This window comes from Nannospalax galili, unplaced genomic scaffold (assembly GCF_000622305.1).
Source record: "Nannospalax galili isolate Female #2095 unplaced genomic scaffold, S.galili_v1.0 scaffold50, whole genome shotgun sequence".
Taxonomy (NCBI): Eukaryota; Metazoa; Chordata; class Mammalia; order Rodentia; family Spalacidae; genus Nannospalax; species Nannospalax galili.
The window spans coordinates 1,378,649-1,394,615 of record NW_008328749.1 but is presented as its reverse complement, the minus strand read 5'-3'; the positions used below and the strand labels follow the sequence as shown (position 1 = coordinate 1,394,615).

Genomic DNA, 15,967 nt, shown 5'->3' with positions numbered 1-15,967 from the left:
TTTTTTAAAGAAAATATGTTCTGGTAGCATTTAATGTTCTGTACCCTGATTTTTTCTAGTATATATATTTTGAATTACTTTGACACCTTATAATATTTATTTGCAATATTATTTTTAATAACTGCTTAGTTTGACACTGTATACAAAATTCCTTACTGTGAAAAATCAGGGTTTCTTTTCCAAAACTTTTGACTTCTAAGTTATACTGAACATTTTTCTAAATCTATGACTGTACCAAGGAGTATTTCCTTTGTACCAGTTCTTAGAATTTTTGGAACCAAAGACATACAACTGTCTTGCAAATAAAAATATTGGGAGTAAATTTACCCTCTGAAGAAGACTGGGGAAACATGCAAATGGAATGATCCTGTGGAACACACGGTGCTGTGTGGTTCATACACAGACTGCCCAGCTTCAATCTCAGTTGTTGCGGTCCGCTGATAATCGCGAGGCATGAAAGAGGAGGAGTCTGCGGAGGCTACAAGGTGGAAGCAAGGGTGGCAGAGGAGTAGAGGGGATGGAGAGGAGAACTACAAAAGCACACTTTGTTCAAACATGCTGTGTTTGTTTGGATCTAACACGTTACACGCTTATAAAAAAAATTGGGGGGGGCGTCTTTTTGAGACAGGGTCTCCCTGTAGCCCCAGCTGTCCTGGAACTCACTATGTAGACCAGGCTGGCCTTGAACTCGCAGAGATCCGCATAAAAAAATTTTTTTAAAGAAACACACTTAGCACAACTACCTATTTCCCAAAGAGTCAAACACATTAGTGGCCACTGTAGGTGTTACAAAAGTTTCAGTATAGCTCTGATGTTGCACACTCCCCAACATGCAGGAGTGTCTGTGGGGATTCTTCAATGTCTCTGGGCCTTGCTCTCACCAAGAGTCCCCATGGCCTTCTCCTGGCAGCACCACTCCTTCTAATCTGCCTCTTCCTATATAGAGAGGATCACTTTCACTTTTTAAGTTTTATTTAGTATATATTAATTACACAGAATTATGAATTTCATTGTGATATTTTACACATGTATGTAATGTATTTTATCATATTCAACTCCCATTGCCCTCCATGTCACCCTCTCACCCCTCCGGATCCCTTCCTCTCCCATCTAGTCCCCCTTCTTCTATTCATGTCTTTTTTTGCTTATGTGTCATCCAAGTTTAATTAGGATAACTACATGAGCATAAGTGAAGGGTTATTTACAGGAACATGGACAATTTACCAGTGGCTCTATGACTGAGGAAAATATCTCTCCCTGCCCCAGCAAACATTAACTGTCTATTAATCCTCAGAGAGGGGTGGGGCCTCATGGCCCTTCCCCCTAGCAACTATCAACTGCCTATAAATTCTCAAGGAGGAGCAGGGCCTCTGGGTCCCTTGCCTGTCCATGACAGAGTGCTGACAAATCTAGACTTGTGATGGTGATCACAGCTGCTGAGAGATCAAGAGTGCAATGGCCATGTCCTTCCCAAAGTCAGCATTCCACATAACTCCACCCCTTCCTCCATCACTTCTGCTGCTCTTCTCCAGTAATCCCTAAGCCTTAGAAAGGGTGATATAGATGTTTCCTTTAGGGCGGACATTCAACAGTCTCTCATGTTCAGCACTTTGACCAGTTAGGAGTGCCTGCCGTAACTGCCACCCACTGCAACAGAAGCTTCTCTGAGCAAAGATGACAGCAGCATTAGTTTATGGGCGTAAACATAAATACTTAGAAGGGTGTGTGACAGGCACATCATGTAAGATTAGATCACTGTCTATGACACATGCTGGCAGCTTCTATCCGAAAAGGCCACCCTTGGGGAAAAAAAGACTCTAGAACTTCACAACTAGTCTAATCTCAGCCCTCCAAACCCAGCATTTGTGGTATTGGCAAGTTATTTAACCCCGATATGACTCACTTTTCTCAGAATTTAAAATGGGCATTAAAGTAGAAGCTTCCTCTATAGACATTTTAATGATTAAAAGAATAAATATGCATAAGATATTTAGAACAGTTTCTGAAAATGAGTACACTGTGATAGTTAGCTATAGTCATTCCTTCAGTAAATGAATCAGTCAGTCACTCCTCTAACCCACGCCGTCAAGAAAGAAATAATGGGATTAATATGATGATTCATTTTTTTAGGGAATTTATTTTTTAATCTCAAATTTAATTTTACATAGATGCATTTATCCCAAAATGCTGAAACCCTTTCTCACCTCTCTTCATGTTTACTTCTATGAAAGCAATTGTTGAGTTCAGTGATAAACACACAAGTATTATCTATATTACTTCAAATAACCTTTAATCAATAAGACAAAATACTTTCTTTGTTAGTTATATTGGTGAACAATTAGATTAACTTTCATTATAGTTTTTTGCTTACACACCCATGGATTTCCTCTTTTTATCCTTTTGTTCTTTTCACTCCAATTTTCCATTAAGAGGAAATTTTAACTTTGTTTTCTCCCAAATCCTACTGGTCCCTTCTCCCCAAACTTTTTTCTCCTCACCACCCTGAAGTTAGTTGGGTTTGTTGCTGCTGCTGGTGGTGCTGTCATTGTCAGCAGACAAGGGGCTGAGTGATAGAATTTTTCATAAACATATGTGCTTTTCACCTATTGGTCTTATAGGTATTGCTGTACCATCTTGGAAAATAATAAGGTTAAAAGCCCATAAGGCCTTCAAATCTTTCAGGATAGTCGGTATTAAGTTAAAAGTCTGTTTTGATAACTTTCCTGACCCTGAGACTCTTCTATAGTTTTGTAATAGAGACTACTACAGCATGACAACTCCTCATCCATATCTACTTAGCTAGTAATTCATAACATGTGCCCAGTTGTTGGTACTTCCCTCCAGACTGCAAGAGCTCTGCTGATAGTGGAGGTTACTGAGCAATGTGCCCGTAATTTACCACCAGTTTTCTATTTTACCAGTGTTGTTTCTCCTCTCTTTATTTTTCAGATGTTACCAATTATTGTGGCACGACTTGGAGCCCAGGTAAGATTGTTTTTAAACAGATTTTTATTTTAAATCACCTGTATATGAAAGGTGAATTACCACATTTCACCAGTTAAGCGCCAAGTTTCTAACTTGCTTTCCATATGAGCACTGGGAATAACATCTAACATTGAGCCCTGTCTGTGTGCAGGCACAAATAGAAGTACTTTATAGGTATTGCTTCACTTAAAAGTGAAAACAGTCAAACTGGGTGTGGTGGCGCACACCTTTTATCCCAGCCCTTGGGAGGCAGAGGCAGGCGGATCTCTGTGAGTTCAAGGTCAACCTGGTCTACACAGTGAGTTCCAGGCCAGCTGGGGCTACAGGGAGACCCTGTCTCAAAAAGACCAAAAAAAAAGTGAAACAGTCTCTAGACATCATTGTTAGGTTCAACCTGGAAATGAGTAAATTGTGATAGTTTGTTATAGTCATTCCTTCAGTAAATGAATCAGTCAGTCACTCCTCTAACCCACACCATCAAGAAAGAAATAATGGGATTAATATGATGATTCATTATTTAGGGGATTTATTTTTTAATCTCAAGTTTAATTTTACATAGATATGTTTATCCCAAAATGCTGAAACCCTTTCTGCCCTCTCTTCATGTTTACTTCTATGAAAGCAATTACTGAGTTCACTGATAAAATTATCAAGGACTAGGATCAATATCAACATCAGGTGACAGCTCTTATTTCTAAAATCAGAAGCAAATGATGATATAAAATTCCTATAAATTCTTTTTTTTTCTTTTTGAGACAGAGACATTCTATATAGCCTACCAAGCTGTCCTTGAGCTTGCAGTCCTCCTGCCTCAGCCTTCCCAGTGCTGAGATTACAGGAATGTGCAAATACACTCAGCCCTGTTGACTCATTAATCCATGTCTATGACCATATCTCAAGAAAAAAGTCTGAAATACAGCAAAGGTTAAGGTACAATACATTCATCAAAATAATATTTGTGGTAGAGAAAAAAATTAGCTGCATCGTTAGGCAAACCATGCAACAAAACAGCAAATGAACTACATAACCATTTTAAATTATATTTATTACAATTTTCAGCAATACAGCTAAAGGATTATTATGAAATACTAAAAAAAGGAAAATGAAAACTGAAAAAATTACAAAGTTCTATTATATAAAAATAAATGTATAGGAAATACCTGGAAAAGCAATCATATGTAAATTATAGGACTGTGGATTTTTCCTGTGATTTTCTGCATTCTTTGTGTTTCTTCCAGAGTACATCTATTAGTTAATAATATAAAATGTATGGTTTTAAATTCAAGTGGTCTCACATTGTTTAATAATAAGCATTAATAGTCCCATATATGCTGATATGAATTTTGTAATATAGGTATCAGATATTTTAATGTATTATTGATAATAAAAAGATCTCTTTATAATACTTTAAAGTGTTTTAAATTTTAATTTATGTTATGAATTTATTGAATATATTCAATTTTGTCTAATAACTTGTTTATTGCTCTTAGGGAACTCTCCTAAGCTCGGAGGAATTGGTAAAAAGAGTTTTTTAAGTCACTACCCTTCTAAATTCTTTCAGTTCTTCCATAGTGTCCTCTGTCCTTTCCATTCCTTTGATCACAAGCTGAATCTGATGTGCACTACAATGAACAGACCACTTTCACGCTTCCTTGAATTCAATTGTTCTTTCTCAGCTGGAGAGTTCATCATCCTCTCATTACTTTTCCAATAATTTAGCTTTGTATTAGCTTTCTATATATCACTATCAGATTCAGCTCTAAATCAGAGCGCCAATGCACATTTTTAACCTTTAGATTGATTAAAAGCTAAATTATAAAACATTGAAATCATTAAACTATAGAATAATATAAACATTGATACTGCAGGAAGGGCTGAATTTGTTGTATTTTTAATATATAATTTTTTCTCTATTCTGTTAATGAGTGAATTCTGTTCTATATACATGAATCCGATTACCATCACTCAGACCTCTATGCAGCAAATACAGGTCATGTTTAGAGAAAATTCTTTGAATTACCATGATATCTAAACATGAAAACAGAAGTAAGAAATTGAGATAATATCTCAGAACACAATTTTAATATAGTTTTCAATTATGAAAAAGGTATATATTGTTTGCTACATCATCCATAAACAGTGATCAGGTAATAGATCAGTGTCTAGTCTGCCAGCACTCATATGTGAGCAGCCACATCTTTCTGTTATTGGGGCTTTTACCATAGCGCACTTTAGCAGATCTCTTACCTTTAAACCTCATTAAGACACCTTTAACAAAACTGTATGAGTAAACTGAGGCTCAGGGAGCTTAAGTAACTTGGGTCTCAAAGGCAACAACAAAAAAGAAAGGAGATTCAGGTCCAAAGCCTTTTTTTTTTTTTGTCTGCTATAATTCAAACTTGTAATAATTACATTTTCATGCAGTCCAAAACACACGCACTCATGAGTTCATGAATCAATACTTACCCTTATATGGAATGCATTCTGGCAACTTATAGTCTTCTGGCAACTTATAGTCTTCTCTGTCAATCATAATTTTCTTATTTCAAAACTAGGTGTCATGATCCTCAGCCTGAAATTTTCTATACAGAACTTTGCCCATCTCATCCAGCAGAAATCTAGCTCTGGCTAGATTATCTTGCTAGTATCTCTTAAGTCTAAAACAAACTACAGTTTTGGCCCTCAGATCACCTCAGGATTACTTTGAGAACTAGTTTGAAATGCAGATTACTAGATCCTGCCCAGACCTGCTCAAGCAGAATCTAATGATGGAAAACTCTGAGAGGAATTCCTAGTAACCTCAGAAAATATACAAGTGGCTCAAGTGCCAAGAGAAGCAGCTCTAGCTGAATACAGCAATGCCTTTAAAGTTCACTGAAGAAAACTTGGTTAATCTACTTGAATTAGCTTTTCCATTAACTTATAGTCTCTTAAAGTACTCTTTTTGAACTTTTATGGGCAAAAGAAAGGTTACATTGTAGATCAATGACAGAGATACAGCCTATCATTATTGTGTGGATTTTCTTAGTATTATCTCCAAATACACCTGATAACATCAACTATAAGTTACTGGTTTGCATCTGAATTTCCTTTTTTGAGGAAAAAGTACAGTGAGGCATCCCAATAACAAAGGTAACATCAGACGTGGCCCTGGCCAGGAAGCATCTCTGATGAATGCCAGATCTTTGTGACTTTCTCTGACTTTATCCTCTTCCTCATGCCATTTCTACCCCAACTTGCTGCCCTCCAAAGAAAAAAAAATAAGTCACTCTTAAAAAGAGTCCTTTTTCACTTTTGTTTTCTGTTTCCTTTTCTATTCTAGCCATTAGCCCCACAAATCTTCACAGGCCTCCTTATCCATCCTTTGTTCCCTGGAGGGATCCTGCCCTCTAGTCAGGCAGGGGCTAACCCAGGTGTGCAGAATGGAGTCCTTCCTACTGGACAGGCAGGAGCAAACTCTGCCATCCAGGGAACCACCCAGGGCCACCTTCCAACACCTGGTGTCACAGATGATGACTATGGGATGAGCACCCCTGCAGGCATGAGAAGGGGCACACATACTCCTGAGGAAACCACTACAGAATCACCAAATGGTAAGTCTCCTGTCCTAGTTTGTTTCTCCATCACTGTGATAAAATACTCTGACCAATACCAACTTGGGAAAAAAAGGGTTTATTTTATAGTACATCTCCTGGACCACAGTTCATCAAGGAGCCCAAGGTAGGAACTCAGGGCAGGAACCTGGAGGCAGGAGCTGGAGCACAGGCCATGGAGGAATGCTGCTTACTGGCTCTCTCCCCTGACCGTTGCTCAGCCTGCTTTTTTATGCAACACAGGCCCACCTGCCCATGGGTGGCACCACCCACGGTGGGCTGGGCTCTCCCACATCACTCATCAAGAAGATGCCCCAAAGACATGGCCACAGGCCAGTCCAATAGAGACAATTCGCCAATTGAGGCTCAACCCAGGTGTGTCAAGTTGGCACTAAAGCTATCCAGCACATCTCCTCAGCTGGAAAATGCTTCTTACCATGAAGGTCATCTTCAGAATGGGAGAGAAGAGTTCTTTGCCTTGCCTCAACTAATGCAGATCTCACTCAGTAAAAGCAAGGGGCCTTCTTTACTCAAAGGTAACAGACCACATGAAGGAATATGTTTATTAGGTTACCAATCCCATGGATTTCCCCTGGAAAAATTGTTGTGAATTGTAATGAATTGTTGGTGTAACTTCCCCAGAACATATACACACACTCAAACATGTACATGAAAACACATGCACGTGCACACATACACATGTACATGCACACACAGGACCCATAACTTACACTTTTCAGTTCATCATGATCCTTTTCAATTCACTTATTGGAATGAGCCTAAGAATATCCTAACATAAGAAGCAACTGATAATAGGTTGGAATTAATGCAGTGAATAAATACATCTACATTCCCTTCAGATGAGACTAGACATTGCAAAAAGAAGCTTGTTTTTCTTTTTTATTGAATTTTTATGATTTTCAAACAATATAGTTTGATGATATTTAGATCTGGTCCCCTGTCCGCACCTCCCTGCACTGCCCCCTGCCCAATTTAATGAACTCTCTTAGATATATAATATCTAACTTTCTTAGATAGTTAATGGCCTATACAGTCTGATTTGTGTTCCCAGATGTCCCTTGGGGAGGTCACTCAATGGAAAGGAATTCTTGTATGGTACTGTAAACACAGGCAAATACACATGGCTGGAGAGGTCATACAATAGCAAAAAACCCACTTTTGCCATGTCCCTAGACCAATGTAATTTCTTACTTTATTTTAAATATGCATCCTCATATTTACAGAAAAATAAGCTTTTAAAATGTCAGCTAGCAAAAAATAAGCATTCAACATATGCCTATATCTAGAGCCAAATAGCCTTAGAATAGTTTGATATTGACACTCGGATTTCTGGAAAAGAAACTTGATCTCGAATTCTGAAAAAAAGTGTTTAAATGAACTTGCCTTTTACCTACACTCAAAAGTCACTTTGTTTTCTTCTAGGAATTCACTAAGCTATTTCTTCAACTAAACTGCTTCAACTGAACCACCTTCATTAATAATATTATGAAATATAAATATGAGACACACTTGAAAGGTCTCAGAAGATAAATATTTTTACTTTACCTGAAAAGTTTTTTGGAATTTCAGGAAATATATTAAATGAAGAAAATGCCAAGTTCTGAAAAAAATAAACAGATAAATTTTTTCTTTGAAATATTGCAGCATGTCACTTCGGACCTGGAAGACACATATTAAAATATATATTTTGAAAACTAACTCTTTTCTTCTTTGGGATGTAAGAAAGTTGGCTGCCTTCAGGAATTACATTACTACAAAATGTCTTCCTGACACGTCAAGCCTCAGACTTTGGAATAGTTCAAAAGAGAGGACAGCTAGCAATGTGAAGATAAATTCTGGCCTACTCACAACCAACTCAAAACCCATTCTCCCACAAGAGCCACAACTTTACTTTTCAATAAGCAAATTATTTCTGATAATTTATGGCCAACAGTGAGACAAATTGTTGCTGGTCCTCAACCTGCTTTAGAGTCAAAGCTAGTGATTATGACACTCAGTATTAAATTTGGTATGTCTGAGAGTCTGAAATGGTGTTCATAAAAGTAATGGTGTTCATAAAAGTAATCACTCAAGTAGACCAATCCACCTAAAAGGCAGAATTTCTTCTGGTTTAAATATGTAACCCAGACCACTGCATCTTATCCAGATTGGAAGTAGAGCCCCTCTCTCACAGATTAGTTTAATAATATTTCTCACTATATATGTCTGGCCCCATCAGTACGCAACAAACCTACATATGCAACCATGATATATATTCCATTTCAACGGATTAAAGATTTATCATTCACATTTCAGATCTGCAGAATCTGAAAAGGGTATCTATAAATTGACAAGATATTTTGTGGGCAAACCTTCAAAATTTAACAAGAAGAATGGTTTTATTCTTGAAATCTCCTTTGTGTTTGCCATGCCAAGGGATGATATGATTCTTTTACCTGATTCTGCATGCACTCTTTGTGTATTACAACATCCTATAAGTAATTGTTAGAATTTTTTACAGTGCAGTATTCAAAGAGGTAGAATTAAAAAAATAAGATGATATTTGGGCATTATTATAAAAGTTTTACTTCATCAATCCACTTGAAGGATCTCAGACAACCTCCATCAATCCTCAGCTCAAGCTGTAAGAACAACTTTCAGAAATGTCACATCTATTCATTTTTATCTTCTTCAGGTTATATATGTTGATCTATTATGTATATGATTTCACACACAGAAATCCCCATTGTTTATTTTACTATTACAACTCTATCTCCTACTAACACAGTAATTCTGATAAAAAATCAATTCATTCAATTCCTACCTAAAAATTAAAAGCTATGCTAAATATTAGTGCTACATATCAAATATACTCTTGACAGAAAAGATTTGCCTGCTAAATGAAACCTCTGCTTCCAATTTTATTGTCTGAAAACTGGTAGCATTTTCTTTAGACTAGTTTCTAGTTTCTAATATTTAGGCACTTTTTCTCTTCCATTAATAGTATAACCACCTATTTCTGCTACCAGGAGCCATAAGACACAGTCATGTTTGATGCTAACTTTGGCCTTTCAGTTGGGGGTCCCAGTACTTCATACCTAGAAATGTTAGATACTTCCTGGAAGCCATTTCTAAATGGAAGAACCAGAAACAACTATTCACAAACCACATAACTGCACTCTGCTAAACCCAAACTAAATGTAATTCAATCTTTCTTAGGTAGCTTCCAAAAATATCTATGACTATACCAATGCTATCTGACACAAGACATGGTAAGACAAAAAGAAAGTCAGAATGGACAGACGTCATAACTAGCTGTAGTTAAAATATCTTGCTATAGCCTGGTGGCAGAGGCCTATAATCCTACCTGTTCAGGAAGCTTGAGGGAGGCAGATCACAAGTTCAAAAACTGCCAGAGCCACAGAGTGAGTTCAAGGCCAACCTGGGCAATTTGTAAGAACTTGTCTCAAAATGAAAACATAAAAATGACTGAGGGAGTTAGGAGATGGCTCAGAGGTTAAAGTGCTTACCAAGAAAATATGGACACTGGATGTTAGAATCCAACATAAAATTGTGAGTGGGTATAATAGCCTCTGTAATTCCAGCCTCAGAAGGCAGAGACAGGAGGTCCCCAGAGCAAGCCGGCTACCAAGACCAGCCATTGGGAAAGCTCTAGGTTTGATTGAGAGACTCTGCCTCATTAAATAAGGTGGAAGAGCAATTAAGGAAGATTCGCAACATTGACTTCAAGACTCCACATGCAGGCACAGACATGCATGAACCCACACACCTGTGCAGACACACACATGCAAAGAACGTGCATGCACATGCAACATACACATACACACACACACACACAGACTCAGGGACCATTATGGAAAAGGGCACAGAAAGATTTTAAGAGCCAGAGGTAGTGAATGATTGCTGTAAAATAGTGTTTTCCAGGCATGACAGATCTGGTGCACTCATGAACTCACAGCAGTTGTGGTTGCCTACATAAGACTTGCACAAGATAAAGCCAGTCAACATCCAGCATGTTGCGGGGAGGGGCTCATGAACCCCTATCCCTAGCTGAGGACCTACTGAAGTTGACAGTTTCTTGGGGGAGGAAGTGTTAGTTTTCTTTAAGGGTGTGGCTCCTGTACATTGACCACATTCCAGTGGATGGCTTCACGCCCATGAGTATATGGGCAGGACAAATTGGACTCAGTGAGTTAAAATAAAAAAGTACACAAAGTTGGGAGGGGTGGGGATTTGGGGTATGGATTTGGGAGGAGTTGGGGAAAGGAGCAGGTGATGGCTGTGATCAAAATGCATTGCATGCATATATGAAAATCCAAATAACTAATAAAAATATTTTTAATATTTTTCTGGACACTGACGGACTAATTCCAGAGCTTATATGAACAGGCAAAATACACAAAATAGCCAACACAATGTTGACACTACTAGACTAATTCTCTAAGATTAACTAAAAAAGCTATAGTCATCAAAACAATATATGAATGAAATACCAGAAAACTAGATCAATGAACAGACTGGTAAGTCAAGAAACCCACACAAATACGAACAATTGACTTTTGACAAAGGAGGAAACACAACTCAGTGGAGAAACCATGATCACTAGACATCAACATGCAAAAAAAATTTTGTTAAGATTTTAGATTCCAGATAGTGGACCTTACACCTTTGATTGAAATTAACTCAAAATGGCTCATAGACTAAATGTAAATTTATACAACTCATAGAAGAAAATACAGCTATCCTTGGGTTTGGCAATGACTTTTTAGGTGCAATACTAAAAGCACTAATCATAAAAGAAAAGATAATAAGTTTGATTTCACTGAACTTAAAAACCTTCTGTTCAGAACCAGGTAAAGCCAAAGGATACATGGAGGTAAAGGAAAAGAAACAACCTGAAAGGGGGATAGTAAGGAACAGATGTTACCTCAGGGAGGTGGAAAAAGTGGGAGTAATCTGCAGGGAGAGGAGGAGGGAGGGACATCCAAGGGACCATAGTGTGAGGGAGCTAGGGAAGTCAGGAAAGGAAAGATGGCAGGAGTCGGGAATTATTGAGGAGATGGTGGGGATAATGGGGACACTGTGACAAGGAAGGGAGGGAAGAGAGAGGCCAGATGGGAGAAAAAAGAGAAGTGAGTGAATCGGGGGACCTAGGAGCTGCTTGGTAGGGAATGCAGTGCCAGATAGAAGAGACCTCCCTTAAAGTGACAAACATGCCATACAGCACTGTTGGGTAAATTCATCCTCCGAGGAAAAAAGGGGGGTGGGTCTAGAGACCCAGAGAGAAGCAGAGCACACTAGGAAAAAGGACGAAGAGTTGGCACCATTTTGAGAACAGAGAATAGCAGGCTAGAGGGTGAGCCAGCCTGTCGTGGACCCCAAGGGGTGCCATGGACATCTCGAGGACCATGTGGACCCGGCGAGGACCTCAAGGGGTGAGATGGTGTGAGGACAGCTGGCAAACTTCGGGCAGGGCATGGAGAGGATCTCAAAGCTTAGTCAAAATGTAGAAGATGGACTATGGGAGCTTACGCTTTGTAAGTCACCCTTCCCGAACATTATATAAACCATGCTAAAACCCAAATAAAAGATATTCTGTCGGTTTGTTAGCCCTGGGGCCTCAGAGGGCACGGAGGGGCATGTCTCAAGAAGGGGGAGGAGAAATTTTAGTAGAACAATCAAAGAAGTTTCTTTTTGCAACAAATGGAGGCTACTGCAAAGTTGCACATCTGGTCACGCACATCTCCCTGTCGAATCTCTACAACCGAGGCTCATGGAACACATCAGAATAAGGGGTAGAGAGTGGGCTAATGCACCCCTCAACTCTCACTAGTGATGCTTCCATGTACATCAGAGTACAATACACACAGAAAGCCACAACTGACCAAGTTTTGGAGAAGAAGAGACTGTAGAGTGTAGGATGGGACTCCTATATGGACCCTCACCCACCCACAGCTCAGGGACCATTGAGGAAAAGGAGGCAAAAAGATTGTAAGAGCCAGCTGGTTCATGAACATAAGGAAGTGGAGGCTTCCAGGCCACTGGAGGCTTGCTCATTTGACCCTGTGTCAGTGATAGCAGCAAACACAGGACCCATGTCAGCTCAATTAAACAAGGGCCCAAAGGGGAGGTGAGAAATAGGTGACAGGCCAGCACTAGATTGAGAACTATTTGAGACTGGATTGCTACTGGGTGAGGGAGAGTATAACTTACATATGATGACTGGATGGGCTGACTAGACTCTAGTGGACGCAGTTACACTGAAGGATATTTGTGTACAAACACCTGAATGAATAGTACTCAGCAGGTATGGCAGAGTGCATGGGATTCGGTGGAGGGGATAGGGAGAGGCATGGATGGGGGAGGAGGTCTGGATTTGAGTGGGAAATGTATGAAATTTTAAAAACTCAATTAAAAAAAGAAACCAAAAAAACAAAAAACAAAACAACAACAACAAAAAAAAAAACTTTCTGTTCTACCAAAACTGTTAAACCAGGGGAGGGAGAAATAGCTTAGTGGTTAAGAGCACTGGCTGCTCTTGTAGAGTACCCAAATTCAGTTCCCAACACCTACAAGGCAGCAAACAATGGTCCATAGCTCCAGTTCCAAGGGATCTGACACTCTCTTCTGACCTCCATGGGCACTGCATGACACAGTACAATTACATACATGCAGGCAATACACACACACATATAAAATAAAAATAAAATATTTTTTTTAAATAAACTATAAGATAAGCTATAGACTGGGGAAAAAAATCTTTGCAAAATATGTGTCTTATAAAGAGCTGATTCCCAAAACATATAAAGAATTCCAAAAGGTCAAAATAACTCTGTTTAAAAATAAGAAAAAGTCTGCTGGGCGTGGTGGCGCATGCGTTTAATTCCAGCACTCAGGAGGCAGAGGCAGGGGAGTCTCTGTGAGTTCATGGCCCGCCTGGACTACAGAGAGCGGTCCAGGCCAGCTGGGGCTACAGGGAGACCTTGTCTCCAAAAACAAAAAAGAACAGATATCACACCAAAGGATACACGGCATAAATAGCAACTAAGCATATTTAAATATAGTTCACTGTCATATGTCAGCAAAGAATTGCAAATTCAGGGGCTGGAGAGATGGATCAGTGGTTAAGAACATGTGTTAATCATCCAGAGGGCCTTAGTCCCAGCACCCACTTCAAATAGCTTATAACTGCCTGTAACTGCAGCTCCAGGGGGACCTGACACCTCTGGCTTCCATGGGCACCCACACATACACATGCATATATCCACACACAGGCACACTCAGATAATTAAAATAATTTTTAAATACATATAATTAAAATTAATATTTTTTTAAATATTTTATTTTTTTAATTTTATGTGTACGAGTGTATTGCCTGCACGTATGTGAGTGCACCCGTGTCGTGCAATGCCGCAGAGATCAGAAGAGAGCTTCAGATACCCCTGGAACTGGAGTTAAGGACGGTTCATAGCCGCCATGTGGGTGCTAGGAATAGAACCCGGGTCCTCTGCAAGAGCAGTCAGTGCTCTTAGCCATAAAAACTGCAAATTCAAAAACAGTAAGAAACCATTATATGCCTATCTAAATGAGCAAAATCCATAACATGGGTAACACCAAATCCCAACAAGGATGTGAAGCAGCAGAACTCTTATTCATTGCTGATAGGAATGCAAAATGCTATCATCAAGAAGACATTTTGGCAGTTTCTTATAAAATATAGTATATTCTTAACCATACAAACCAGCATTTGCATACCTTGATGTTTATCCAAATGAGTTGAAAAACTGCTATTGCTTGTCACGCCATCTCCAATGAAGCCCGCGTGAGATCCTCCGTGGGTTGAGGCTGGAACTTCAAGGAAGGTTGCCTCTTGGAATTGGTTGTGATAAGAAACATGCAGTGTACCTGGCACGCTCTTACTTGCTATTAATTTTCTAACTGTCACTGTATCTTGGGCTTTCTGGGGGCCCAGAAAGTGCCTGGTGTCCTTGGCACCGCTATCACTGCCTTTATTGAAATCCTTTAATCATCCTAGTTCAGATGCACCATTATTAATGAAAGATATTTTAATGAGAGATATTTTAGACATAGTGAGAAGTGACTAAGCAGAGCTAATGCTGGAAAGTCCAGGGAATAATAGATTTCTAGAAGAAAAAGGTAGATAGATAAATATAGATAGAAGAAGGGTTTCTTGTTATTCATTACAATTCATGGATAAATTGGTAAGATCAAGACCACCTTGGAGTCTTTTGATAAACAATCAATAAGAGAGCATTAAAGAGCAAATATAGAAAGTATTTGAAAATTGGTAGGATAAGAGAAAAGTATGGATTCATGGATCCCTAGCATGAAATAGCCTTTTTGGGACTTATAGAGTTAAACTAACTTAGAAGCCCTGTGGCCCACTACAAACAAGCAAGGAATGTTATCAGATCGTTAAAAAAGTAACAACCTGGCACCACTGGTGTTGGAAGTGCTTAATGGGGTGCTTAATGAATCAAGGCCATCTTGACCTGGGATTACAAAGCCGAGCAGAATCTTAAGTGGGTGGGAAAGGCTGACAGTAAAAAAGTTAAACAAACACAGAAAAACAGGAATTTACTGTCTAGTGTCAGGTTGATAAGATAGAGAGATATGTTGGCAAAATTATGTTTTACTTTCACCTCTGGAACTGTGAATCTTAGCATGACTGTTCTGCGTTTTTTTGTAATCTTTGCTGTATATATTTCAAACCTTGCAACTGTGAAAATTACACTCAGACTTTCATCAAGCTCCTTTTGCGTCTGTTTGTCACTCGCCGACTCCTTGTCCACCCTCTCGACGACCCTGTTCCCATCGGACTGAACTGCCCCGGTCTGGGCTGGTCCGTTGCAATTGCTAGATATAATTTGCTAGGAATCCCATCCCCCTGGTTGTTCTACGCCAGAAAAACTAAAAGTAGTTTAAGTGTATTCAAGAATACACATAATGAATAGAAGCTTTGTTTGTAACTGTGAAAACTCATAAACATCTAAGATATCATTCAATAGATAATGAACAGCCTGTGGTCCATCCAGACAACAGAATTGTTACTCAGTGCGAAGAAGAAATGAGCTATCAAGCCATGGAACAACCCAAAGGAAACAAGTTCGTGCTGGTAAATGAAATCTTTTAGAAACTGCATACTGTATGATTCCAGCTGCATGACATTCCAGAAAAGACGAAAAAAAAATGGAGATAGTTAAATGATCAGATTCTCAGAGGTTCAGAGAGAGAAGAAGTGGAACAGAGTGACCACAAGGGGCTTTTTAGGATAATCAAGCTATTCTATATGACAGTGTAATGAGGAATAGATGTTATATATCTGCTGAAATTTATAGAATATATAC

General features: G+C 39.0%; 1 protein-coding gene across 1 annotated transcript in view; it reads left to right on the top strand.

Annotated features, from left to right (window-relative positions):
• The window catches only part of Amtn (amelotin), a 24,094-nt gene extending 8,341 nt beyond the window's left edge, over window positions 1-15,753 (top strand). Inside the window, exons 6-9 of the mRNA XM_008829537.2 lie at window positions 2,950-2,985; window positions 4,476-4,502; window positions 6,308-6,578; window positions 15,629-15,753. Coding sequence (XP_008827759.1) covers window positions 2,950-2,985; window positions 4,476-4,502; window positions 6,308-6,578; window positions 15,629-15,753 — 459 coding nt within the window. The remainder of the gene's footprint in view (window positions 1-2,949; window positions 2,986-4,475; window positions 4,503-6,307; window positions 6,579-15,628) is intronic.
• The last annotated feature ends 214 nt before the right edge of the window (window positions 15,754-15,967 follow it).